This window comes from Podarcis muralis, chromosome 16 (assembly GCF_964188315.1).
Source record: "Podarcis muralis chromosome 16, rPodMur119.hap1.1, whole genome shotgun sequence".
Classification (NCBI taxonomy): domain Eukaryota; kingdom Metazoa; phylum Chordata; class Lepidosauria; order Squamata; family Lacertidae; genus Podarcis; species Podarcis muralis.
This window is the reverse complement of record NC_135670.1, coordinates 38,276,510-38,303,852: the sequence shown is the minus strand read 5'-3', so window position 1 is coordinate 38,303,852 and position 27,343 is coordinate 38,276,510. Positions and strand designations below refer to the sequence as shown.

The following is a 27,343-nucleotide window of genomic DNA, read 5'->3' as shown; positions in this document are numbered from 1 at the left end:
TTAAAACCAAAATCAGGGCCAAGCTCTTACAACGGGACTTTCAACAGAACAACATTGTTTATCGTATAGATATTTATAAAAAGCAGAAAAACAGCAGCATAGTGCCTTACAGTACAATCCTATACATATCTGTTCAGAAGTACATCCCACTTAGTTCAAGGGTGCTTGCTGCTGGGTAAGTGGGTACAGTCAACTTGCACCTTGTGTGGGGCTTACGTTCCAGAGATGGCACATATATGCAAAAGCACGTCTAGTCAAACCATCTCCTTGGAACTGCCCCCATGCAAGCAACCTTATCTTCCAGAGCCAGAACACCAAACAGGTCTTCTTCCCACTCCCAAGTACGGCAGAACGCGTTCATGCTCTCCACCTTGCTCACAGAGCTCTGGGAAGTTCCCAGGAAAACCCTGAGCAAAACGTTATCTTGTTATCTGTGCTTTAATTTGTGCAATTTCAACCAGCCAGCCATCAACAGCATAAAGTTGAAATTATTAAATTATACATGCACAAGCTGACTGTATAGGGCAGGGGTAGGCGACCCTTTTATACCTACTGTCCACTAATGCATCTTTCTTTATGGTAAAATTTCCTTACCGCCCACCAGTGCTCGATGGAAGGAGGATTCAGCTTGTGCTGTAGAACCCCCTACTGCCCACCTAGCAGGTTGACAACCCCTGGTATAGGGTTTATTTTTGGGACTGTGTTCTTAATCTTACCAAACTGCAACATACAGAGCCACCGAAAATAAGGAGAAACAGACACAAAATCAGTCACAACACAATTTACATTTAGTTGCAATTTTGAAATAGTAACAACAAAAGCAAAATAGAAAGCAATTAACTATACCTGAAGTACCAGAACTGAAAGAAATTTGGCTTCCGTTTTGTTCATTGAGGTAAAAAGTGTAAGATGATGATGGAGCAGCTGCAGTAGGATTAGTCTACAATTCCATAAAAGGGGGGACACAATGATTTATCGACCAATAAAAAGTTACATAAATTATATCAAGTAAAAAGAAAAAGTCAGCATCAACTACAAAATATTGAAAAAAATATTTTACAAGCGATTGTCTATAGCCATTTAACCAAAGTTCTCACTGAGGTCTATGACCTCACTCCAAGGAGGCAGTGATGGCTTTAAACAAGGATTAGACAAATTAATGGAGGAGAGGGCTATCCATGCTTGGGAATAGAATGCTAGACTGGATGGGCCACTGGCCTGATCCAGGAGACTCTTCTTATGTTCACCAAGAGCATATATTATATTAAATCCTATTGTATTTGTTACAGAGAAGCTCAGGGGAACTGTAACTCGTCACATGAAAGTGGTGGGGATTTCAAAACCAGTTTGCAATAAGGAACGGGTGAGGAGAGGAACCTCAATGCTGTTCAAAAACTGATGAAAGCGGGTTACTGTTGGGCATGTGCACATATACTTGGCCACATCTAAATGTAGCTCTTTGGATCCCAGAAAGAAAATGTAGCTCAGTCCTATACACATTTACTATTCCAATGAAGGGGTTTAGGTGGAATGGTGGTCCACTTACATTCTCCAATGTTACAGTCTGTGAGTGCTCTTTTACTTGCACAGAATGCATATCCCCTTCCTCCACATTTGTTCTTTTCAGCTGGTTTTGCTTTAACTTTTGAGCCCATGATGTTAAAGATTTACTACAATAAGGGAAATAGAAAAAGAGAAAGAAACATGTTTGCCCCAGCAACATTTATTTTAGATCTATTTCATGCTACAGCCTGTAAGGTACTATGGCCTTATGCAGGGGAGACTGGACAAACTCCTCCCCCCCCCCCGAATGGTTTTCAACAAATAATATTGGGAAGAAAGAAATTGTTCCCTGGAGTCTACAACAGGACATCCTGTAATTTATTTAAAATAAGATCTGTGCCAAAATGAAGAGATGATGCAACTCAAACCCTGCAGTAGCTCAAATATCTGGGCAACTGTAAAGAACTAACCATACTGAAACACTTACAGAACTTGCAGAATATGAGTAAAAAGACTCAAGAAAACAATGGTCAGGTCCAAAGTACAAATGACTAGCTCCACCTTAACCAAGGGAGGCTTTGGAATTTTGTTTCTTTAATAAAAAATAGTCTTCCATGCCATATAGCAACCCCAACAAAAGGGAGCAAAAGCAATATGTCACAAGGGAGGTCTGCTGATCAGTAGAAAAATATCAAAAGTCCCACTAATTGCATCCCAAACTCTAAGCATCATAGTGAAGACATGCACACACACACAAACAAACAAACAAACACAAGTGTATGTGTTTTAGAAACTTCACCACGCTATAAATATCAGAGTGTGAAGAAAACCAAATATAAATATAAACCAAAAACAATCCAGATAAAATAATGGCACAACACTAGAAGATAATCAGGAGACTCTTTCAGTAAAGAATTAGGGAAATGAAAAGGTCTGAAGTCTGTGTCTGAAAGAGTAGATTGTTGAAGCTGCTTGTCTCCTCCTTGCTTAGTGTTATGTTCAAACCAATGAGTATGTCTTCTTCGAACTAACAAAGCCAAGAGCAAACATCAGTTACAGAATTTTTGTTGTTGAGAGCAAGGCATCATGGTTTGTTTCCTTCCAGTGTGAGCAGAGAGGAGCTATGAGGTCAGGGCCAGTGCATTCACAATAAACAGTTAACTATGGTTTATCAGGATGTGTGAATGAGGCCACTGAATATTCCTATTTCTTAAGCATAGAAGAGAAGGCTTGAAGGTTAAGGCTAAGGCTATATAGACAAGGATGATGTTCTAACAATGGCCAGTCAGATGCCTTGGAGAAGGGCCATAAAAAGACCAGGAGGGCAATTGCCCCTCCCCTCACAGTGCCCTATTGCCCTCCAACACCGACTCTTGTTTTTTAATCTATGATGACTAAATTGCCACTGATACAACTATCCTCCAGGAATTGGCCTAATCTTCTTTAAAACGCTATTTGCAGCTAGTGACCATTGCCACATCTTGCCACTGCAAATTAATAATACCCTGTGCAAAGCAGCACTTTCTTTCGCCTGTCTTGAGCCTACCGAGAATCAGTTTCATTGGAGGACCTGGAGTTCTAGTATTTAAAAGACCCCATCATATAGATTATTATTATTAAGTTTAAACCCATTTAGAGCCCATTTTAAACATGTTTAGAGTCTGCAGCTTACGCTTCCCTCCTATTTGGACTTTCAGTCGTATCAGGCAGTTATCCAATGGGTCTAGCAAGCGGACCGTTCAAATCCTAGGAGCACACATCCACTTTTTAGCATCAAAAGGCTAGGTTGCCACATTCAGCAGTTAAGTTATCTGTGCCAGCAGAGCTTAAAATGAAGCAAGTATATATGCAATTGATGTTTTCTCAAGTGCCATAGAAAAAATATGAATCAAGAATAATGACCCTGTGAGTCAGCTTAGTAATTTCTTTCTTTTTCATAGAATTAATGAACAATCACATGTCCCCATCACTGTTTCCTTGGAAATAATGTGCAGGTGAAGGCATAATGGCATTCTGTCCATTAAAAAAAAGGCATCAGACTGCATATACTAAACTATCCGGTTGACAGCATGTAATTGTCACATTTCAGTTCATTCACAACAGAATGTATATTTCATCTCAAGAATTCTGAGGGCTAAGCACACCCAGAACATGCTCTCTTTGCTATATAGTTTACAGCTGAAGCAACTGCTTTTCAACCAGGTCCTCTCAGACTTCAGGGTGTACATAAAAGTAAGTTCCTTTCGTCTTTAAACCTCCACAATCCAGGCTTGGGCTACTTCTAAAGCTTTAGAGGATGAAACTGTTTGAAGAAAGTGCTAGACTGAAGCAGGCTATACTATTACACATTTGTAAGAACTCAATCATTTTGTGTGGCAGCAACACCACTTTGGAACTCCCTACCTATTGCTATCAAGCAGGGATACAGTCTTTACTGTACGCTTCCTGCTGAAAACATTCAGATCCAGACGCTTAGAAAGTTGAGGTGATTTAAATCTGTTTTAATATTTTAATGTAGTTTATTTTTTCTTGATCTTATTGTTTTAACTTTTTGTAAACCATTTTGAGGTTTTTGTAATCAAGTGGTATATAATTTTTATGAAATAAAATAAATGGGGAGAGACTGTAGCTCAGTGGTAGAGTGCATGTTTTGCATGCAGAAAAGCCTGGGTTCAGTCTTTGGCACCTCCAGGTAAGGCTGGTAAAGACCCGTCTGAAACCCTGGAGACACACTGCCAATCAGTGTAGAATAGACACTATTCACCTAGGTAGATCAGTGGTCTCACTCAACAAAAAGAAGCTTCCTGTTATTTTAACACCTCTCTCCTCGTAGACTTTCAATGCAGAATAGCAACATGCCACACACCTACCAGGAATGTGAAGTGCCAGGAACATTTCTGCCTATTTAACAAAACAAAACAAAACAAAGCCTGAAAATTTCCCTGGGAATAAGCAAGATTTTTAAATATAGACACCCTCATTACATCAGTGATAGCATATCAGGTATCACAAATGCAAGGAATGTATCTTAGATTTTAACGTAAGCAAACTCAATTGCATGCTGAGTGGCATATATAGGCAAGTAGTGAAACTACCTTTCCAAACACTACTGCCTGTGTTAAAAGCAGAGTAGACATATTAAAACCTTACCAACTCTAAATATAAACCTAATGACTCCAAGATTGGCCACTTACCAGTTTGTTTTTCCACAATGACCTTCGCCGATCTTATGCTCAAATTCATCAGAAAAACCTTTATCATCTTTTTTCAGCAATGGACAATGTTCTACACCTGTTTGTGTATATTCTCTTGTGTTCTGAATACTGGGTGTAACTAGACCTTCCGGCACTGGTGAGGCACCTTCCTTTCCTTTGGTAATCTCCGCTGGGTCTTCCATGCACGTCTGAATGTCTTTATATTTGCTAGGACTCAGTTCTGCAGCAGAACATGTGCCATAGCCACTGCTCATTGAAACACTATTCGTGAGACACTCCGGAGGCATGGCCGAAGCTTCCAGATGACTCTCATGATCACTGGTTTTGAGATGACTGGTAAAGAGCTCATTTTCTTCAAAAGTTTCAGACTGCAACCCCATTTGACTTTCTAATGAAGAAGAACTGTTCACAAATTTGATCTGAGATGTTTGTTTCTTGCACGAACACACATTCTGGCTTTGCAGCTTCATCAAGTGTTTGATTTCATTCTGTATGCGCTACAAATAAAAATATGTGATTTAAAATAAAAATTGGAAATAATTATGGAAATTGCACACAAGGGTTATTTTAACCTTAACTTCCACAAGACCAAGCTACAGACGTAACATGCAGAAATGTGTTATGGGATACAAATGAACACCCTGAGTTGTTCCACTTTTGCCATTAAAACACATGCGTGTGCACATTCAATGTTGCTTGGTTAAGACTATATTAAAGGTACCGTAAGTACAAGAAACAAATGGAGAGTGGGAGAGTCCATCCCATACAACTTTAAATGAAACAAGGAAACCTTCATGTCCATAAATAATTGTTACTCACCCTGCAAAGTTGACCTAATAAATAAAATTAGTAAAGTTTTAAAGCCATGGAAGCCAGCTTTTCCAGTGATACTCATAGCACATCCATGGGCAATTCTGGAGAGACGCAATGCCACTAACCACTCCTAATTTGCTTTTCCTGCTAGCCTGCCTCAAAATCCATGTATAGTATTTAAAATATCCACAATTCTTATTCCCAATCTCTACCACTTTCCCCCAGCTCTATCCACCTCCCCAAGCAGACAAATAGCAGCTACAAGCCTCCAATTGGAATTACTTGTTTAATGAAACCACTGGTTTGCTCAGGACCAATGATTGGTATATGTGTATTGTGTCTCTAAATTCGGAATGAAGACCCATTAATTTTAATTAAGCATATTCCACACCAGGCATAGTTATGGTTGCATTTATTCTTCAAAATAGAATGCTTAGAAGAAGTGAAGCTGCTCATCTTTTAAAACATTTCTGGACCAGACCTAGCAAAAAATGTTCAATTTTAATATGAGGTTTTGTGGTCTCATTGCCAAAAACAACACATATCTTCATGGGAATTAGCCAAATTAAAATACAACCATTAAGTTTTCAGCCTAATATATAGCATGATTGCCACGTGTAACCAACATGTTTCTGTAAGGCCACGAATAATGAGAACATTTCTATCTTCCAGAAAACTCAAAATACAGAACCAGTCTCTCATCCTAAGAAATGGTGTTCAGGTGTGACCAACGCTTTTCAGAATTACACACAACAACTTCAATGAATCTGCATAAGAAATGCCAAGTGTTGATCAGGCAAACTTTGTGCATCAGCGGCGCTTCCACCGGGTTAGTTTTGAAAACCAGCAACCCCGGCAAGCACCCTTCAGTGAGCAATCAGGCCTCTCCATAGCAACACATGATCGTAGACGCCCAACACAGAGAAGAAATACCAACATGGATGAAAAAAGATGCAAGACAAAAAGAAAGTAAGGAGGAAGGAAACAGGAAGGGCGGAAAAAGAATGAAAAAGAACAATACCTCTTTGTTATTTGTTTCAGGAGCTGTTGGTTACTATTAGTGCAGAGGACCATCAGGAAATGGAAGGGAAAAACAGTAACCAAAAGGGTATAAATATTAAAAATGTACTGAAACATCTATTAAATGTATCAAATATCAGTTTTCACATATGAAAGTGACTCATATATGCTGACTTTATTGTGAAATAGGCATGAGGGAGAATTTGAACTTAAGAGATAAAGATATTATTTATGCCAAGTAACAGTTTTCACATATTATAGTAAAGAAATGTAGAAATATCCCAAGCATCTGGTCACCCAGATAGCAAGACAGTTTGCTGAAACATGTCTTCAGTTCAGCGCAGAGCATATGTCTAAATAATTGTTACCTAGGAATTGAACTACTTTTGTAGTCATTATTAGAATGGCTGCTATACCATGCTAAGCTCCATATGGCCCTACATAGCTAATGAGAGAGTTGAGGCTGGAGACGTACCACTGCTCTTGAACAGGACCTCTCCAAAAGGCATTTAGTTGAACTCTTATTCTGGTGTTAAAGACTCAGTTCATCCTACTCAGCTATTCTAGATCTGTACTCCTGATGCCCTGCAATTATGGGATAGCAAGATGAGAAAATTTAATTCAGGACTGTAAAGGACAAAATATTCCTTTTTATATACCACATGGTGGCAAAAGCATGCATTTGGTCTCTCAGAATACTGCAAATTCAAAAGCACTTTATCACTTTCCTTCTTTAAAAAAGTCAAGGCTATGCTACCAAGAACTCTTTATAGTACACCAAAAATGAATAAGAGTTATTCGTTTCTCTACCGCGCACACGCACGAGCGCGCACACACAAACATACAAACCTGCTGACACCTAAAACTATGTTTGTTTGTTTTTTGAATATGCTTTTTATTAAGTTTTCATTTTAGATACACCAACACCAACAAACAAATATATCAAATCTTTTTACACCTATCTTACTTTATGCTCCATAGAGCCATTGACACCTAAAACTATGTACAGTTAAGCAGTTAAAACGGGATCACAATTATGGTCCAGAAGATAGCCATCAAATGCTTCATGTATTAGCCTAAAAAGTGCACCAGGTGGAGCTCACACTTCCCCCTAGCTTAAGGGCAAAAAAAATCAGAAGCAATGAAAAAGTGAAGAACTGTGGTCCACAGTGGAGAGAAAAATGGTTGCAAAAAAATTGACTGCTAACCCCATGCACCAGAAAGCAAGAATATTTTCTACGGTGCAATAATCAGGCTGACTAACTTCAAGATACTAGCAAATATATTGCAATAAAAACTTTCAAAGAGTTAATTTCAACAGGTGTATGAAATAGTATCCTAGGCTGACAGGAGTGTATGTGCTTGTACACAAAGCTGTTACATTTATAAACATTTTTATCTGTACCTATGCACACACATCTCTGCCAGCTTAGGACATGTCATGCATCTTATGCACTAGGAAAGCACAGGAAGAAGCATTCACATCACTAACAGCTGTCTTTGCCTCTGTAATGACACCAACCTCACACTAATGAGAAACTGCTTCAATTTAAAACAGTCAAGCAAACCAAAATACTTACATGGATCTGATGATAGAACACTTTTTGCTGGGCAACTATTTGTTCTTGGCATTGCTTCTCCACCAGCTGGAACAATCGCAGCCACCTGATCTATTAAATATGAATTAAAAGAAAAAAAGATGAAAAACACATTTTCTTCCATTTTTGTTTTACATCTAGCACAGTAGAGGCAGACAATGAAATCTCTCGTGCTGTCTAGGACTGTGTATGGAGCTATGGAAGCCCTGACAATCAGTGGTGTCTGCAAGCCAGCCACTTCTTTACCTGTCATCATGTGTAGGTTAACTGGGTTAGCCAAAATGGCCTTACAAGTCTAATTGGACCTGTGGACTGGAGGTTCCCCAATTAAAAACAAACCATGGTTTAATGGTGAATATGCAGCATGCTATTGCATGCTGCTGAAAAATTCTCAGCCTATTCCTCCGTCTCTGCACTGCCAGGAAACAAGTTAGAGTCTGGCTTGTTGAGAAGTTCAAACCTTGGCTAACAGTTTGTTTCTCCCTAAATAAATTACTGGTAGAAGCGACAAGTTGAGAACAGACCTTGAGTTCTCTATCAGCTGAGAGATAGAGAGAGCTGCTGATTGAACAAGAGGGAAACTTAAAATTGAAAGAATGTGATGAAATAAAAGAACATCTACAAAGCTGGCTGCATCATAGACAATTAAAGGATATATTTAAAGAGGATAATAAAAAAGGCTTCTCATATTCAGTTTCCAAATTCCAAAAGGAAGTGATAGAAGAAAACACAAAATTATTGAAAAAGGCATATAATATTCTCTTGGAATGGGAAACTAAGGATGAAGAAGTAAAATCGGTAATGCTCAAATGGGCGCAAGATATAGGCCATAACAGGATACAGGACTGGATAAAATTGTGGAAAGTAAATTTGAAATTTACAGATTGCATATTATTGAGAGAGAATTATATGAAAATGATGTATAGATGGTATATCACCGGTTAATTTGGCAAAAATGTATAAAAATGAAAAGAAAGAGGGCTGGAGGTGTGAAGCAGAAGGCATGTTTTATCATATGTGGTGGGATTGTAAAAAGGTAAAAGCTTATTGGGAAATGATATGTAATGAATTGAAGAAAATGTTGAAAATAACTTTTGTAATAAAACCAGATGCCTTTCTATTAGGTATTTTAGGCCAAGATATACCGAAAGAAAAGAGAACTTTATTTATGTATGCCACTACAGCAGCGAGAATGTTGATCACAGAAAATTGGAAGACTGGAGAAATGCCAACTAAAGAACAATGGCAAGAGAAGTTGATGAACCATACAGAACTGGCAAAAATGACAGACAGATTAAGAGAAAAAGACAACAGTGACTTTGAAAAGAATGGGAACCATTTATATTATACTTGCAGAAACAAAGAAAGTCTATAGACTTGATGGCAGGATTTAAATAAATATTCACATTGTTGGTATTAGAAAATGTGTAGAAGATAGAGAAATAATATGGTGTATTCATTGTTATTTTTATGTTTTCAGGTTTGATGTTATTGTATAAATATGTTATTAGTAGCCTTTTCTTTTAAGAGGCAGTAAAGTGGGTAAAAGGAGAAACAAACCAGAAGCGGAAGTTGGGGGAAACCTAGGAGGGGTGGGAGAAAGGAATATATAGTAAATGTTATGAATAAAAGATGTGTAATGAATGAAAAATAAAAATGACTAATTTTTTAAAAAAGAAAAAAGAGAGAAAAAAAGAGAGCAGACCCTGAGTGTATTTGGAGGGGAAAACTTCAAGCATTGGGCATCACAAGAAGCTAGAGTCTGGCTTATTTCCTGGGGTGCAATGGCAGGGACAGGGGTTTTGAGCAGTGTGCATTAGCATGCTTTGCGTTCACATTAAAACTTACTTTTTCCCCAAAACTATGCTTCAATGTGAGATTCAAACCAGTCCTGGAGATTGTGTTCACTGCAAATTAATAGAGTTACATACTTTCCCCCTACAATCGCAGTATAGACTCTTACAATTTTTCATAACACGATGCTTTTGTAAGATTTTTAAAAAATGTTTAAATGTTCTTGATCACTGAGAAAAGAACGTTACCTACCTCACAGTTTTTCAATAGTTCCGAGTCACTATTCCATTGAGCGTTTTGCATGAAGGAAGAAGGACCAACATCACAATGTATTACAGGAGGGATGGTTTTCCCTGAGAAACTGGAGATGCCATTTGGGTTTGAGAAGGGACTGCTGGTGCTGAAGAAAAAATAAGTGAATTATTTATTATGCCAAATGCCAGACAAAGCCGTCTCTATAGTATTATGCTAGCAGCATAACTGCTTTGTGCTGAAAACAAAAAAGAACAGACCACAGGAAACACTTACAAAGAGGTAAAGAATTTCCAAACCTTGACAAGAAAGTTGTTAAACTCAGTGAAAATAACTGTCTCATCAATGAGAATGAGTGTATAGAACTCAAAAAGTACAATTATTACTATGTTACAGTTGTACCTCAGGTTAAGTACTTAATTCGTTCCAGAGTACTTAACCTGAAACTGTTCTTAAACTGAAGCACCACTTTAGCTAATGGGGCCTCCTGCTGCTGCTGTACCGCCAGAGCACGATTTCTGTTCTCATCCTGAAGCAAAGTTCTTAACCTGAAGCACTATTTCTGGGTTAGTGGAGTCTGTAACCTGAAGCGTATGTAACCTGAGGTACTACTGTATTAATATCCAATAGTGTGACTTCATTAGCAAACTAGTCTTTAGTGAGACCAGTGTGGTTCAGACATAACTAGGGACACACACATTCCAATGAAATTCATGAGACAGAACTACTTAAGAAGATCTCTTCCCATTGAGTTTTCCCTCACACACCGCTCCAATTCTTCACAGCAGAAAATATAGGGCAGATCTCTGTACCTAAACTAACCTCCTTGGAAAGGGCATCCAAGACAAATAATGGTGACAAGAGATATGAGTTCTAGGCCTTACTGACCAATTTAAGAATTGACAAATTACCAGGCCTTGATAGCATCCACTTGAGTATTCTTAAAGAACTCAAATATAAAACTGCTGATATTTTAACAAAAATATGCAACTTGCCTCCAAGTTCAGCCTCCATACCAGAAGACTTTTTTCTTGATGACTGACACATACGGTATTTTTCCGAGTATAAATATGCCCCCATGCATAAGACGACCCCTACTTTTTTGAACCCAAAATTAAGAAATTAATATTTTAAACATCAAACAGAAATTTAATATTTAATAAAATATTCGAAGTTGTTAAGCCGAGCCCACGGGACGGACAGTTCCACCCTGAGGCCCAGGTACGCCCAGTGGCACCCCCACCCCCGCCTGCCTACACAACTGAGGACCGGTATATATACTACAGTATATTTAAACATCAGCAGTGACAGTAATGGTTAGCTGAGGTGCATGCATTGGTTGGCAGAAGTGGTTAAGTGAAATGATTGGTTGTTCCAGCAGCTTCTTCACGGCAGCCACAGGGAGGTAAGTGGTGCTTTTTTAAACTCCTGTGCATTCATCATCTGTGTATAAGATGACCCCCAATATTTGACAATTTTTTTAAACAAAAAATCATCTTAGAAAGTTGCACTGAGTGTTGCACTTTTTGCTGAAATGACTGTCTATGCTAGAGTTCCTTTCTAATTTGAAAAAAATTACCTGTTATTACTGACATCACAGCCAACAGAGTTCTGATCATCTCTGGTATTGGTGTCTACAGAAGCAGCCTCTTGATCAATTTTCACCAAGCCCAGGTTTTCCATATCTCATGCTTGCAAAGCATGTGGTTATCCTTTCAAAAAGAAAAAGAAAAATACGTGACACACCCACTTCAAAAAGAAGGAAGGAAAAGAAGGTACCATATTTTTTGCTCTATAAGACGCACCAGACCACAAGACGCACCTAGTTTTCGGAGGAGGAAAACAAGAAAAAAAATATTCTGAATCTCAGAAGCCAGAACAGCAAGTGCGCTATGAAAGCAGCAATCCCTCTTGCTGTTCTGGCTTCTGGGATAGCTGCGCAGCCTGCATTCGCTCCATAAGACACGCACACGTTTCCCCTTACTTTTTAGGAGGGAAAAAGTGAGTCTTATAGAGCAAAAAATACGGTACATCAACATTCAGTGTTCGAAATCATGGCAACTACTTAGCAGTCCAACTTCATTAAGGTGCTTTCAGAATCAAGGCTTGAAACAAGTATCTTCAAAGCTACAGAAATCAAGTTGTTACTTGGCTGAACCCAAACAACTGTTCCACATTTTCCTATACATGCCAGTCAAAACTGAGTAGTTGATTGTTTTCATCAAAAAGAGTGACTTCAGCAATTCAGCTGAATATTCCCATGTCATAGATGAAGCTAAAAACAGTTCTAAAAAGTCCCCTAAAACAGTTAATTGCTCTATTTTGATTTGAGCCTCATCCACTCTTCCTACTACACCACATGCACATCAACACCTGCTATATTCTCATGACCAGTCAACATCTTCTGGGAAAATCATTCACTTAAACAAACATTTTCTAAGTACAATAAAACAATTCTACCCATCATGGATATCCACAACATTCTAACCAAATTCCCTGTCACTTCCGTCAATCTACCAATGTAGCAGAATACATGAATGCCACAGCACCAACAAAGAAGAATCCTTAGAGGTTAAGAGACCACATTGAGGAAGCAGGAATTAACCATTTTCCAGCACATAATGGCTGACCTACTTCTTCCCTTCCTCAGTTCTGTGTGCATTAATTATTTGTGCTACATCCTCAGTTTCTCACCATACTGCAAACATAACATTTCCCTTCAAAAATCTAGATAAACCAAGATCAATCTTGAACTCTAGAATAACTTCACAGGAAATTGAAGGTGCCATTCAAAGTATGCAGCTAGGCAAATCTCCAGGCCCGGATGGGCTTACCTCCAAATATTATAAGACTCTGAAGGACTACTTGATACAACCTTTGTTGGAGGTATGCAACCAGATTATGGATGGGAGGAGGGCACCAGAAACGTGGAAGGAAGCTTTCATCACATTGATACCTAAGACTGAATCTGAAAAGACCCAGCTCAAGAACTACCGTCCCATCTCACTCCTGAATGTGGATTACAAAATATTTGCAGACATTTTGGCAAGTAGACTTAAAAAGGTCCTAAATGAAGTAATTCACAAGGACCAAGCAGGCTTTCTCCCTGGTAGACATTTATACGAAAACACTAGAAACATTATTGACATTTTGGAACTCTTGCAAACTAACCTTAATACAAGAGCAGTGTTAATTTTTATTGATGCGGAGAAGGCCTTTGACAACATTTCTTGGATGTTTATGAAAAAAAATTTGGAAGGGATGGGAGTGGGACGGGGGTTTGAGAATGGAATAGAGGCAATTTACTCAGAGCAAAAAGCTAAACTGATAGTTAATAATGTGGTGACAGAAGAGTTTAAAATTGAAAAAGGAACACGACAAGGGTGCCCTCTATCCCCTCTTTTATTTATATCAGTCCTGGAGGTGTTGCTGAACATGATTAGGGAGGACCGGTTGGTACAAGGGATAGAGGTCGGAGTGAAACAATACAAATTGAAAGCTTTTGCAGATGACTTAGTTTTGACACTACAGGAGCCAGAACCCAGTACAAAAAGAGTGTTAGAACTTATAGCAGAGTTTGGTCGGGTTGCGGGATTTAAGTTGAACAAACAAAAAACTAAGGTTTTGACCAAAAATTTGACATCTACAGAAACAGAGGGGTTCCAGAGAGAAACAGAATTAAGTGTGGTTAAAAAAGTGAAATACCTAGGGATTTATTTGTCTTCCAAAAACTTGAATTTATTTAAAGACAATTATGAAAAATGTTGGTTGGAAATTAAAAAGGACTTAGAAATTTGGTCAAGATTGAAACTTTCCTTGTTAGGTAGAATTGCAGCTATAAAAATGAATGTATTGCCGAAAATGTTATTTTTATTCCAAACCCTACAGATCGTGGACAGAGTGGAATGCTTCGGAAAATGGCAGAAGGATATATCTAAGTTTGTCTGGCAGGGCAAAAAGCCCCGAATAAAGTTTAAAATACTAACTGACTCGAAAGAAAGAGGGGGGTTTGCCCTGCCGGACTTGAGGTTATATTATGAATCTGCAGCCTTCTGCTGGTTGAAAGATTGGTTTTTGTTAGAAAACACGGATGTCCTAGATCTGGAAGGCTTTGACAATGCTTTTGGCTGGCTCGCATACCTATGGTATGACAAGGTTAAAGTTCATAAATTGTTCAAAAACCATATTGTGAGAAAAGCAATTTTTGCAGTCTGGATGAAATACAAAGACTTACTAGAGAGTAAAACCCCGAGGTGGCTATCACCGATGGAGGCCAAGGCTCGAAAAAGGCCCAATATGGAGGCCAAATGGCCGAAATATTGGGAAATAATTGAAAAAATTGGAGACAATTGGAAGCTGCAGAGCCAAGACAAACTAAAAAATAAGGTGCGAGACTGGCTACATTATGCTCAAATTCAAGAGGTTTTTAAGATGGATAAAAAAGTTGGTTTCCAAGTGGAAAAATCGAAATTGGAGACAGAACTATTAGAACCAAAAACTAAGATACTATCGAGAATGTATAACTTGCTGCTTAAGTGGAACACACAGGATGAGACAGTTAAATCTGCCATGATAAAATGGGCACAGGATGTGGGACATAACATTATGTTTGAAGACTGGGAAAGGTTATGGAACACCGGAATAAAATTCACGGCATGTAGTGCCCTGAAAGAAAACATTATGAAAATTATATACCGGTGGTACATGACCCCAGTCAAGCTAGCTAAGATATATCACCTGTCTGATAATAAATGTTGGAAATGTAAGAAGGCAGAAGGGACATTTTTTCATCTCTGGTGGACCTGCCCAAAAGTGAAGGCCTTCTGGAAAATGATTTACAATGAATTGAAAAAGGTATTTAGGTATACCTTCCATAAGAAACCAGAGGCCTTCCTGCTGGGCATGGTAGACCAGAAAGTGTCAAAGAAAGATAGAACGTTGTTTATGTATGCTATCACAGCAGCAAGAATACTCATTGCAAAGAACTGGAAGACACAAGATTTACCCACGTTGGAGGAATGGCAGACGCAGTTGATGGACTACATGGAACTAGCTGAAATGACCGGCAGAATCCGAGATTTGGATGAAGAATCAGTTGAGGGGGATTGGAAAAAATTTAAAGACTATCTGCAAAAATATTATAAGTTGTATGAATCTTAAGATAGTGCATGTTATTGGAAATGTTATGCTTTAGTAAATATGATTAAGCAAATGGTAAAATAAGTCACAAATGAGAAAAGAAGATAAGTGAACCAAACATATTATGTTTATTTTAAAGGTATTAAAATTGAGATACAACATATTGAATACGGAGACATAATAACTGAAAGTTGTAACAAGGTTTGAAATAAGGTAACAAATTGCTGATATTGTTATTACAAAGAACGCAGATTTGGAAGGTGTGGGGAGGTCAAATGAGGATTTACGGAAAGTGGAATGTTTATATATCTATAATTTCATTAAGGTTTTTTCCTTTTTTTTTTTTTGTTCAAAAAAATAAAAAAAAATGTTTCTTGTATTTGGTTCCTCCTGTACTATTTGGAATGTACAAAACTATGAAAAGAAACGCAATAAAAAATATTTTTAAAAAAACACAAAAATCTAGATAAACCAATGCAATGATAGTTGAACACAAGATTAGCCAAGAAATTAAAATATAAAAGCAAATTGTAAACTGGTTGCCAAATGTCTCCTAGGCCCACCTCAAGTTACTTGCATTGATTTTTAAAGCCCTAAACAACTGACTTCAACAATATGGGGTTGCAACATTAGACAAAATTGGAGGAGGGATGTGGTTTGAGAAAATGAAAAAGGCCCACTCATATCCTGAGCCCAAGGGCTTCCTGAAACATGGAGCCACCCCTTGCTGTATGGTAGGCAGAAATTCAACAGGTTAAGCTTCCTCTAGTGGGGGAAAAGCTTTACTATTACTGTGCTCTCTGATTTTATGTTTTTGTCATACCCCCTACACAGCAGCCATTTTGTGACTGGCACCAAGAGAACTCTTTCAAAAGTTGTGCACTGGTCCAAAAAGGTTAGCAAACCCTGTATAAATATAAAGGTAAAGTTATGTCTCTTGCACAAAAAGTTTCAAAAGTTCTAACAAAGATTAGAAATGTAATATATAATACAACTGTTTATCAAAGGCAATGCAAACAACAGGGTGATTGAAATGGATAAAAAGCTTCCTATCCCAATGAAGCAGGGGAGAAGCATGGTAAATCACTTAGGTACAAACATCCCTTCAGTATAAGAAATAACCACCTATGGCAAAGGATGGCCAGGTTACCAGCCAAAGAAATGATCACATCCCTACATTTTCTCTACCTCAGCCTTTGGCTTCTCCTCTAGCTTCCATCCTTCTGATTGTCTGCTCCTCCACTTATCCATTTTCTTTACTGCAAATTTTCCCTTCAAAAATCAACCCCAAACCCCAGCCACTTAGTCCACAGGATTAGGGACTAGTCACCAGCAGCCCCTTGAACTGGATCTAGCTTCTTGAAGGGTCATGCCAGAAGGGATGCAGAGATACACACAAGGCAGTTGGAAAAAAAACTTGAAAAAATGTTTAAAAAACAAGTAAAGTAATAAACAATTATGACTGTCACATTTAATCAATTGATTGGTTAATTTAACTCATTTTTAAAAAACCTTAATTGATTAAATAGGTGCCCCCAATTCATTGGGCAGATTTTTTATTTTAAAAACTTATTCTTAATACATGTGGTTATAAAAACTGCAAATGGCAACTACTGTGGTGAAACTGGCATTCTCTTTTCTCTCACACAGGATGAATGCCTTTACAAAGCTGCTATTTGCTATAATGCCTGCAGCATTTAAAATCAAAGCAAGTATGCTTACTAGTTCAGAAATAAATTCACACACCTACAAATTTAAAATTAGATGAATAAACTAAAACTCTAAAGACTGGGTTCCAGCCCTACAAATCTGTGCCATTCATGATTACTTGGAAATAAGCCAATGCATTATTCCAGCATGGTTCTAATGTGAGGTCAATTTAATAGAAAAATGGAGAAAAGGGAGGTGGAGAAAGCAAAAGAACCACCAAATTCAGAGCCCTGCCAGTCTTGCATGAGTCAGAGGAGCTGGACAGAAAACAGAAGAAACTCAGAAGAAAGTCCTAATGAGTGCAATGGGACTTAGGGCTGCAGCCTTAGTTCTGAACAAAGCAGTTAGGATCAGGTACAAGTAATTCTCTCATATGTGTTGTTTCCATCTCTTTAATTTACACTAAGATTTAATTGTCATTCTTTCACCGTCTTCCAGATTTCCTAGCTATCACCAACCATCACATCCAGTTGGCGAAGGGGTTAGGATATCACTAAGACTGATGAGACTCACACTGAAATATCCAGTTAGTGATTAAGCTTGCTGGGTGACCTTGGGCTAGTCACTCTCTTAGCCTAACTTACCTCACGGGGTTGTTGAAAGGATAAAATGGAATGGGGGAACCTCGTATGTTGCCTTGAGCTCCTTGGAGAAAAATGGAATAGAAATGTAATTAATAAATAATAAAATAAATTTGTGGTAAGCACTGGCATAAGAGGGGGAGGACAGTGGTGCTTTGCCTTCACTTATTTACCTGCAAAAGATACACAGAAAGACTTAACAGACTGAAGTTAGACAAAGTTGTTTTTCTTCCATCATGCCAACAGCAAAATCTTTACCTGCTTAATTTCTACCAGTGAGAAAGCTGTTGAAGGCATATGAGCAGAGGCGATTTTCTAAAAGTGGCTTGAGTGTATAACAGCAGTTAGAAATTGAGCCCGCAATCCAATTCATACTGATTTGGGAGCAACTTCCATTGAATTCAGAGCAGCTAACTTCTGAATCAACCATGAAATTGCACAAATGGAAGAAAGGTCCCAGTTCAAACTTCCCCTCAGTCATTACAAAGAAAAGGCCTTAGGTTACAGATTCCCATTTACAATATGGAGAAAAAAGTATCGGTCTTCCTTATAAGGTAGTTGTGGCTCCCAGTACTTTTCTTCTAGGAAAAAAAGGGTGCTGCTACTGCGTACAATTTACCTCCAGAAAAAAAAGCACAGGACTGGTCTCCATATGTTAAACTACAAGTCTCATCATCCCTGACCATTCGATATGCTGGCTGGGGCTGATACAATCTAAAGTTCAATAAAAATATTTTAGGCCCCCCAAGTCCCCCACTCCTATTGTATAGGGTAAGATACAGTCTACAGGAAGTGCTCTGAAAAATCTAAAACAGTTGAAATATTATTAAACATGCTCTTTTAACATTCCTGCAGTATCAGTACTTTCCTTTTTTTTATCCTTATCGTATTTATTGATCCAGTGCATTTCAGACCCTACTGATCCTTCAATAAATGCATTTTTAACGACGAAGCTGTTTTTTTTTCTTCCACTTCCCCCCTTCTGTCTTTAAATCCATTTTTTAAAAGAACGCATGTCCCTACTCACAAAGTTCATTGTTTCTAACTATCACAGCACGTCACGTTTGAGGCATTTTATAATTACTGCTACTTCCATCTTATCTTGCCCTTTTCCCTCTAATGGCTCTAATTCACCGCCATCCACATACAGGGTACCGTAGAAAGAACAATCATCACTATTTCCTACCCCCAAAGGGCTTATCAGATAAAAATTGATATCAGAAGCAAAAGGGGGAAGGCAGTGGGAAAGGGAAGCAGGGACAAACAGAAGAATAAATGATCGTTTCACTTATTACTGTATACAGTACATACTTTCGGCTTACTTACAATATAGCATATAGGGATGATCTTATATAAGATAAAGAAAGAACTAGAAAGCATGAAAACAAAAACAATAGGAGCACTTAAAAAAACAACCTTCCTCTATATCTGCACTCTATTATTATTATTAAACTCACATATCCTCTCATCAAAGAGCTCAGGAGTTGAATCCCGCTCCCTTTTCCCGTCAAGTTGTTTATTTTCCCTTTGACCCTCCTCTCCAGAACCCGGCGAGGCAGGCAGTGCTGAGGCGGCAACCGGCTCCAATTCGCCCAGCGCGAGTCGGAGGCTGAGCGGAGAGAGGACTCGAACCCGGGCCGCCTCGCTCTTCCTCTTACACGCGCGCGCCCCCCTCGCCCCGAGGCTTCCGCGAAGATGTTGTCTCCCAATTCTGCAGCCCAGCCTTCCTGCGTCCTGATTGGCTGGCTCTGGAATGTTGACGAGCGAGGCCAGGCGTTGATTGGCTAACGGGAGCGCCGCTCTGCAGCCCGAGGGCTCGTCCGAAGGCCCTGGCCAAACCCGCCCTCGTCAACAGCCGTTATATTCCAGAAACATCCGGTCGCTTACCTGCATTTCGAATCGCCGGCCTAGTCGGTGGGGGGGGGAGAAAAACAGCGGCTCCCGCGTTTTTATCTTCCCCCGCCTCAGAGAGAGAGAGGTCAGGCTGTAAACAACGGCGACCGCGGCGGGCTCTTTCCCCTCGAGCCCCCTCCCCTCAGGGTTGGCGGTTGAGATTCGAAGCTTTTTCAAAGCAGACGCAAGAGGCTCGCGAGGCGGCTTCACCCGGACGCTTATTGGCTGCTCCGAGCCGCGCGCCGGGGTGGGACGCGGGATGCCATTGGCTACCCAACAACGGAGGCGGGAGCGGAGGGGCGTGGAATGGGAGCTTCGCGGCCATTGGGCGGTGGCAAGGAGAAAGGCCCGTCGCGTAACGGGTCGTGCTCTGTGATTGGCTCTCCGCCGCCCCTGTTGGAGTGGAACCTTCATGGAGTGGCGGGTGGGGGCGCTCTCTCTTTCTCTACCTCGGGTCAGTGAAGTAAATACACGGCGGCGCATGCGCAGACAGGCTGGGGCCTCCTTCTTCTGAGGCGAGCTGACCCGTCCCGCAGTAGGTAAGAGGCGTCAGCAGAGCGGTTTTCTGCTTTTCCTCCGGCCTAGGTGGAAGTGCAACGGGCGGGGTTCCCGGTCCCCACCTCGGCCCTCGATTGAGAGGCCTTTCGCTCGGTTGCAGAAGAAACCCAGGAGTCCTGCGCCCCCCCCCCCAAACCTCCCCTCACCTACAAAACCGGAATCCAGCAGCCCTTCACCAAGGAGGACCCAGGAGCCCGAACCTTAGTCATGCATTTTTTGCATTTATAGCCCACCCTTTTGTTCATGGAGCTCAACGTGACGAGCACATGATTCTTCCCGCCTTCCTTTAATCACCACCACAAGCCTGTGAGGCAGGTTGGGTTGAGAGTCAGCGACTGGCCCAAGATCATTCCGGGAGCTTCATGCTTGAGGGGGGATTCGAACTTGGGTCTGTGAGGTCCTCGTCTGACACACCCACCCAGACTTTCTGGATCTTGGGTCCCCAGATGTTGTTGGACTACAATTCCCATCATCCCTAATGAGAAGGGCCAGCCGTCTGGAATGATGGGAGTTGTAGTCCAACCACGTCTGGGGACCAGAGATTGAGAAAGTCTGCTCTAACCACTGCACCACCTGGCTCTCAAACTTCTCACTCCTCCAAAAAAAGACCCCTCTTTTTCTGTGCCCAGGACCATCCACAGCCAGGAGAGACCCAGGAGCCTGTCCTCCACTTCATCATTTGTAAAGCCAGGACTCAGCATTCTTTCTCCCCCTTCCCACCCTCATCTCCAAAACGAAGAGCTTTTCTATTCTCCCCGCAAAAACTACAAAGTCAATGCATCCTCTTCCCCTGCAATCACCTTGAAGCCCTAGGAGTACTGACTACCTCCCAGCCCACAAAAACAGGAGTCCTACCCTGTGTGTCAAGGATGGAATATAGAAGTTCTGCTGCATCCTCACCTCAGGTGTGGAGCTGGGATTGCAACCCAGAGTCTTGCTGCCCAAGTACATCCAGAGCCAAGAATGGAGCCCAGGAGCCTTCTTGTTGCACCTACAGCATGTAGCCTGGAGTCTTCCACTTATAAAACAGAGGCAGGAACATGTAAGGCAGGATGCCTGTTGCCTTTTGACTTAGAAACCAAACCCTTAAAATTGACAGCTGCCTTAGATTTGCACCATGGAAACCGTGTCACCAGGAGACCAAGGGAGACTGGGAGCAATTGGGCTACTAGACCAGCATTAGGCTGAAAGGGTCAACAGACAAGTTTGTATTTTCCCCCTGGCAGCTGCTTGCAGAGCCCTACCTCCTTTTGAAAACCCAGACACAAAAGTATAGCAACATCTACTCACTCTTGCCATGATGAGCGGTGGCCAACCTGTGTTCAATCTAGCACTTGGTTGCAATGCCTTGCAGTCTTCCTAGGAGGTCCTACAGAGGAAATCCTGATGCAGCCTTTTCCCCTGGCAACTGATGTGGCCAGCAGTGGATTGTGACTTCAGCGCAGAGTTAAATGGGGTGGGTGGATGGGAAGATGAGCAGTGGGGAATGTGTCTTCAAAGCAGCGTACTTCATTTCAAACAAAATGCTTGAGGGGGTATGTTTTGTTCATTGCTTCATTTTTTATTTTCTTTTTAATTGTTTAAATTGGCATCAGAAATGCATCATCATCTGGAAGACCGCATTTCTTGAACAGAGAAGCTGGAGTTTTGTGGCTGGTGGACACATTCTGTTCTATGATGGTGTTGCTCTGGAATGGAGCCTTCAAATTGGAAATGCTCTGTTGGTATCTTGGGGGCAGGAGAGAGCAGAATATCATTAACAGATGCTGGCATCAGTGAAACCTTAGAAGGGAGGTGTACTTTAACGTTTTTTGTTTTTTAATTGCCTTCTTAAACTAGAAGGTACGGTATATATTTATTTAAAAAACTCAGTACCATTATTTATCAAATCTCATTATTCCATTGTTTGACTTCAGTAACCTATTTTGGCTGCTGCTGCTTCTTTTTAAAAAAGCTGAATCAACTATATTCCATTTTTGGCTAAGCTTTCCTTTCTTCCACCCACTACTTATTTCTTGGCAGTATCCTGGAATTCAGTTTAAAGTTACTGGGATTAGTTGCCCTATTAATTTAATACTGTGGATGGTAAGAGGAGGAAGAAACCTGCACTATGTATTTAAATTTCCAAATGCACTGAGAGATGAAAAAGCAATATGATCTCCTGCCCTCTCTCCTTTCAGTTCTTGTTATGTCCTCCCTCACCTGCCTGTCACATTATTTATTACAGTAAACATGAGAGGGACTGGACAACAGAATAAGAACATAAGAGGAGCCTGCTGGATCAGGCCAGTGCCCCATCTAATCCAGCATCTTCTCACAGTGACAAACCCACATGCAGGACCTAAGCACAAGAAGACTCCCCTCCTGTAGTATTCAGCTTGTATAGGTAGCCTTTGCCATCATAGTGCTGTTCAGATGTTACAGATTACAATCACCATTACCGGGCTCAGTCTAATGGGAGTTGTAGTCCAAGACATCTGGATAGTAGAGCTGTAAGGCATTGTTTTCTACTTCACCCTTTATTCATTGCAAGCAGCGCTGTTTCTGTTGCGCTGCAGCTTATCTTCCACCAAAACCCACATTATTCATCTTGCTGTCCCCTGTAGCAAAATTACATAACTTAAGTAACTGATGGTGTAAGTTACATATCCATGCAAATGGAGAGGGGAGTAATCAGTTGCATATTGTTTGTATAGTCAAAGCAACAACAACAACAGTGAATAATATTCACTGGATTGATTTGTGTGCTGGATGGGGCAAATAATTGGCAATTCCTGTTTCCATTTCTTTTTGGTCAGAATTCTCCGGATTTGGTGGAAGAAAAAGGGTTGAATCTGTTTTCACTGCATTGTCAGGGAACATAAAGTTACTTCGTAGACCAAGTTGCAGCCTGGCAGTCCTAAGGAAGAGCAAAGAGCTGCTTTATTCCCGTTGCTTGATCACTTTCTTTGAAAACTGTTTTATTACTTTTGCCAAATCCAGACATATTTAAGCTGGAAACCCAAAAAGCATATATTTAGAATCATTTTAGCAAAATGAAGAGCCTGTTTGCCCACAGACCAGTTCAGGGTTAAGCATTCCAGGGCAGTGCCATCATGGAACATGTGACCAGCAGCTGCAGCATGACCTCCTACTTATCTGTATAATCAGTGCTCTTCTGGGTGAAGATGTGTTTTCCACTTCTGACTATTGGTTGGAATTTGTCCAGACAAATCAGTAGTGATATTGGTGATTTCTATAGCCCTGTAATTTTATAATAGTTACAATTCGGGTTTTGCAAGGAAGCATTTACTTCCTCCCCTATCTCTTGGTTTCTGGTGCCACCAAGTGAGCATTTTGGCTCATTGAAAATATTTGGTTTTTCTGTACCCTTTGGATCAGCAATTGCTAAGGGGTACTGTGAGCAGAAACCTGTTTGGTCTTCCTCTACAGAAATGGAAGTCCTTTCAGTTTGTGTTTTTAATTTAAGCAAATAAATGATTTACAATTGGTCCAATATACATAAAACAGATGGTCGGATAAATCGCTCAAATAAAGCAAAAGGTTCCTAATAATGTGTGTTTAGCAGCATTATCTTGACCCCGAAGCCTTTTCAATTTGATCATGTGAAGATTGGGGTACCTGTGGATAAATACTTCCAAGGCCACATTCCACAATTTGTGTGCTGGCACAGTGGCCAGGTGAGTGTTCAGATGTGGCAGGTATTAGAGTCAGGCTGTTAGTCTTGCTCCCTTAATCATAGAGTGGCTTTGTTTTCAGAAAAAGAGACATCAAGCTGGAAAGGTTAATTGCCACTTGTCTGAGTAACAGAAAAAGACCGTGGCCAGTTTTTTCACTCCTCTCTTTTTTTTCCATGAAAAGATTAACTTCAGCCAGAAGTTGGAAAAGCACCCTGTACTGTTTAGTAACAAGATGATATTTCAGTCTGGGGACTGGGAAGAGGAGAGTTCAGGGGTGGAGAAGGCTCAAAGGGAGGATAGCAACTATACCACAGCCCTACCCACATCATATGAGATGTTGGTGTTGTGTGGTGTTACGGGTGGGATTAAATCATCAGACAGGATATCATTTCTTTTGACAGTTAAGTCCTCTCCTGCTACCCTGGAATGTAATGTGAAGTCAGCAGAGTCAATGAAAACAGACAGCTTGCATTCCACACTGCAGTGGTGTAGTCTGAGAAAAATTAAAAAAAAAATTGGGTCCCATCCTCCACCACCAAAAGCACAGCACCATAAAGTGCATGTGTACAAAAGGCTGTGGCTGAATAGTAAGCAACTGCTTTGTGCCCTCATGGTCATAGGGTCAATCCCTGGCAGCTTCAGATAGGGCTGGGCAAGAACCCTGCCTGAAATCATGGAGAGCCTCTGCCAGTCAGTGAAGACAGTACTGCGCTAGATAGACCAATGGTTATAGGGCCAGATATACTGACAGTTACTTATGAGTATTTTCTTGGCTTCTCTCCTATTGTTTAAATTAGGAGTCCTCATCTCTAGAGTTTTCTATGCCTCCCTCAAGTTTACCGCTCTTGGCAAACACATTGAATGGACTAAGTGGTTTCCCTCTGGCATCAAGGCTTTGGTGGAAGTCGCGTTTTTTAATGCCTTGGTGGCCCAGACCGTTGCTCCTTGAAGTGGGAAAGAAGAGCTTCAGAGACCTCCTTCCTCTACACGAGGCTGACCTAGAAGAGCAGTTTGTCCGTGGCTCTGGACCCGGAGGCCAAGCAACCAATAAAACCAGTAACTGTGTGGTCCTGAAACATCTTCCTTCAGGAATTGTAGTCAAGGTGAGCTGCTTGACTTTGCTCCACATCTGCTTCTTTGGCAAGTTTCACTAGTTTTCTGCTTCACGTAATACAGTGTTTAGCACAACAGAGGTTTGTAAAAAGCTTGTCCACTGGAGTAAGAGTCGTGTTCAGGTGATCAGCCAGGAAGCTTTTATACCACAAAAAACTATATACTGTTGGATAGGCATATGGGCCAATAAAGCTGAGGTGTGTGTTCTTCACATTCCTGAGAAGCCCCATGTGTAGTATCCAGGTCACATCAGCTAGAATGGGTAGAGCAGGGATAACTAACATGGTGCCCTCCATACATTTTGGACAACAATTCCATTTTCATAAAATTTGTATATCACTTGATTGTAGAAATAACCTCAAAGCAGTCTTCCCTGACAGTGATGTTGCAGCGATCCGGGGAAATGTAATCCAAAACATCTGGTGAGCACCATGTTGGCTATCTCTGACCAGATTCATGAGAAAATCCATTTTGGGAGTCTACTCCAAAGGAATTGTCGGCATGTGGTGCATCCACCAAGAGTCTATAGGTAGTTCTTGAAATCATGATTCTGTGAGGTAGGAAACAGATGACAAAGGCAGCCTTTCAACAGGCAGAGACTGAACTGCCATTTCATCAGTAGAGTAGGGGTGGGCAGTGTCAGGTTTTCAACACTGCAATGTATTACCAAGCAAACATTGCGATCTGGTGGTACATCTCAATGTTCAAAACCCTGCTTCCTACCACAGCGCTGCAAGATCACTGAGGTGATTTCACCCGGGCGCTTTGCCGCACCAGAGAGAAAGGAGCTAAGCAGCCCCATCCTTTTCCAGCTTGCACTTGGGGGGCAGTGGCCACATCACAATCCTAGCTTATTTTAATGGTTTGCATCTCCCCCACCCTCAAGAGCTGCCAAAAGCGCATAAACATGGAGAACAGTGGGGCTTGGTCCATTGTATTGCCTTTATGTCTCCAGCCCCTGCCTTTCTTTCCACTCATCTACAACACTTCTGCCACCTTCCAGCATCCTACAGCCACATACGGATGGCTCCATAAATCCTCTTTCAAGCTTCTACAGTCCTTTTGTGCCTCTCCAGCCACCTCATCTGCTTCCTTCTCTTAGAATTCTCTTTCCCAGACAAAGTAGTTCTGTATCACCAGGCCTGCAATAGCATTTCTAACTTTCAGGATGGGGCTGGCTCCAATCCCCTAAGCGAATTATTTTTTCTCCCCGCCCTCCTTCTAGTGCCATCAGACAAGATCAGTGGATCAGAACCGTAAAAAAGCTAGAGAGATCCTCCAGGAGAAAGTGGATGTTTTCTACAAAGGTGAAACCAGTGACGTTGTTAAGGAGAAGCGGGAATTTCAGAAGAAAAAGCAAGAGAAGAAGAAGCGAGCAAAAGAAAATCTTGAAAGGAAAAGGCACTTGAAAGAAATGCAAGCATTAGAGGACAAATAAACAGGACTGGGCAGTTGTGGGTTTTGGTTGGTTGTTTTCTTTAAAAAAGAAACCTCATCCAATTTGTTGTGCATGGGAGGGGGACACTTGCCTGGTTGTGGTTCTTTAGAATTGTGAGAAAAACTGTTTGCAGTTCAGAGGCAAAAATGCAAGTGACGGTACACTGTGATATTTGTAGATGTTCATCATTCCATCGTTTCAGATGGAAAAGAGCTTTTCTACCTTTGCGGTAACCAGCAATTGAGCCTACAAACCAACCTTGCCTCACTCTTAAGAAGTTACTGCATCAAACATGTTCCAGATGGAACCAGATGGATGCCCCTTGTTTTAAGGCAGGATTAGGGCGACTTCCTGTCCACACTTTCAGGAATTGGTGCCCAGTTGCCTTTCGGTAATAACACATCAGTGGTTTTGTGGTTGTGGACAAGCAATGCTTAGCTGCAAGCCCTGCCCAAGCCTCTGTCATCAGGTCATTACCCCAAATAGGCTGTGTGTGTGCTGGCCACTCTACTCTGCAGCCATGAAGCAGTGGGCGTGGTGCGTTCCCAGCATTGTGTCAGCATTCGGCACAAGGCATGCAAAATGAGAACTGCATGACGCCCAAGCAGAGCCCATAAAACTAGAACAGCATGGCAAGCAGTGGAGTGGCAAAGCCACCAAGTATGTGGTGTCTAACCCTGTGTTTTTCAGCCTTGAGTTCTCAGGTGTATCTGTGTTGGGACCCCCAGTTTTCCCATCATCCCCAGCCATCTTAGCCAATGATCAGGGATGGTGGAAGTTGTAGTTCAACAACAGCTGAGAACCCAAGGTTGAAAAAGAGTGGCCTAGCCCACGATTAGCTGGATCTCTTACTTTGCCGCCTGCAGAATATAGCAGCAAGGCATTAATCTCAAGCACTACAGCAGGGATGGAGAACCTGTCGTGCTCTAGTGGCTTCTGGACTTTTCCCATCAACCCCAATCATTGGCCTTGCTGAAAGAGGCTGAAGAGAGTTGGAGTCTGACAACATCTGGAAGGCCATATGTTCCCTCCATAA

General features: G+C 41.0%; 2 protein-coding genes across 12 annotated transcripts in view; one reads left to right on the top strand and one right to left on the bottom strand.

The window, feature by feature from the left end:
• The window catches only part of MPHOSPH9 (M-phase phosphoprotein 9), a 43,859-nt gene extending 24,108 nt beyond the window's left edge, over positions 1-19,751 (bottom strand). For 2 of the 10 annotated variants that reach the window (XM_077920819.1, XM_077920824.1), the window contains exons 1-8: positions 19,513-19,751; positions 17,629-17,689; positions 11,775-11,907; positions 10,196-10,343; positions 8,132-8,221; positions 4,698-5,215; positions 1,547-1,670; positions 847-940 (exon numbers count right to left, since the gene is read on the bottom strand). In XM_077920819.1, the coding sequence (XP_077776945.1) occupies positions 847-940; positions 1,547-1,670; positions 4,698-5,215; positions 8,132-8,221; positions 10,196-10,343; positions 11,775-11,878 (1,078 nt within the window). In that variant the 5' untranslated portion in view covers positions 11,879-11,907; positions 17,629-17,689; positions 19,513-19,751. Of the gene's footprint in view, positions 1-846; positions 941-1,546; positions 1,671-4,697; positions 5,216-6,552; positions 6,586-7,026; positions 7,116-8,131; positions 8,222-10,195; positions 10,344-11,774; positions 11,908-17,628; positions 17,690-19,082; positions 19,308-19,512 lie in introns of those variants that run through there. The other 8 variants (XM_077920823.1, XM_028710368.2, XM_077920820.1 and 5 more) reach the window with 7 other exon arrangements.
• A 134-nt stretch (positions 19,752-19,885) lies between these two features.
• MTRFR (mitochondrial translation release factor in rescue) lies at positions 19,886-26,323 on the top strand. 2 transcript variants are annotated; one of them, XM_077920829.1, is made up of 3 exons: positions 19,886-20,057; positions 24,554-24,859; positions 26,095-26,323. In XM_077920829.1, exons 2-3 carry the CDS (start codon positions 24,578-24,580, stop codon positions 26,305-26,307), a joined length of 495 nt encoding a protein of 164 aa, XP_077776955.1. In that variant the 5' UTR covers positions 19,886-20,057; positions 24,554-24,577; the 3' UTR covers positions 26,308-26,323. The 2 variants fall into 2 exon arrangements, with proteins under 2 accessions (XP_077776955.1, XP_028566207.2); XM_028710374.2 differs by lacking the exon at positions 19,886-20,057 and adding an exon at positions 21,167-21,611.
• Positions 26,324-27,343: the final 1,020 nt, after the last annotated feature.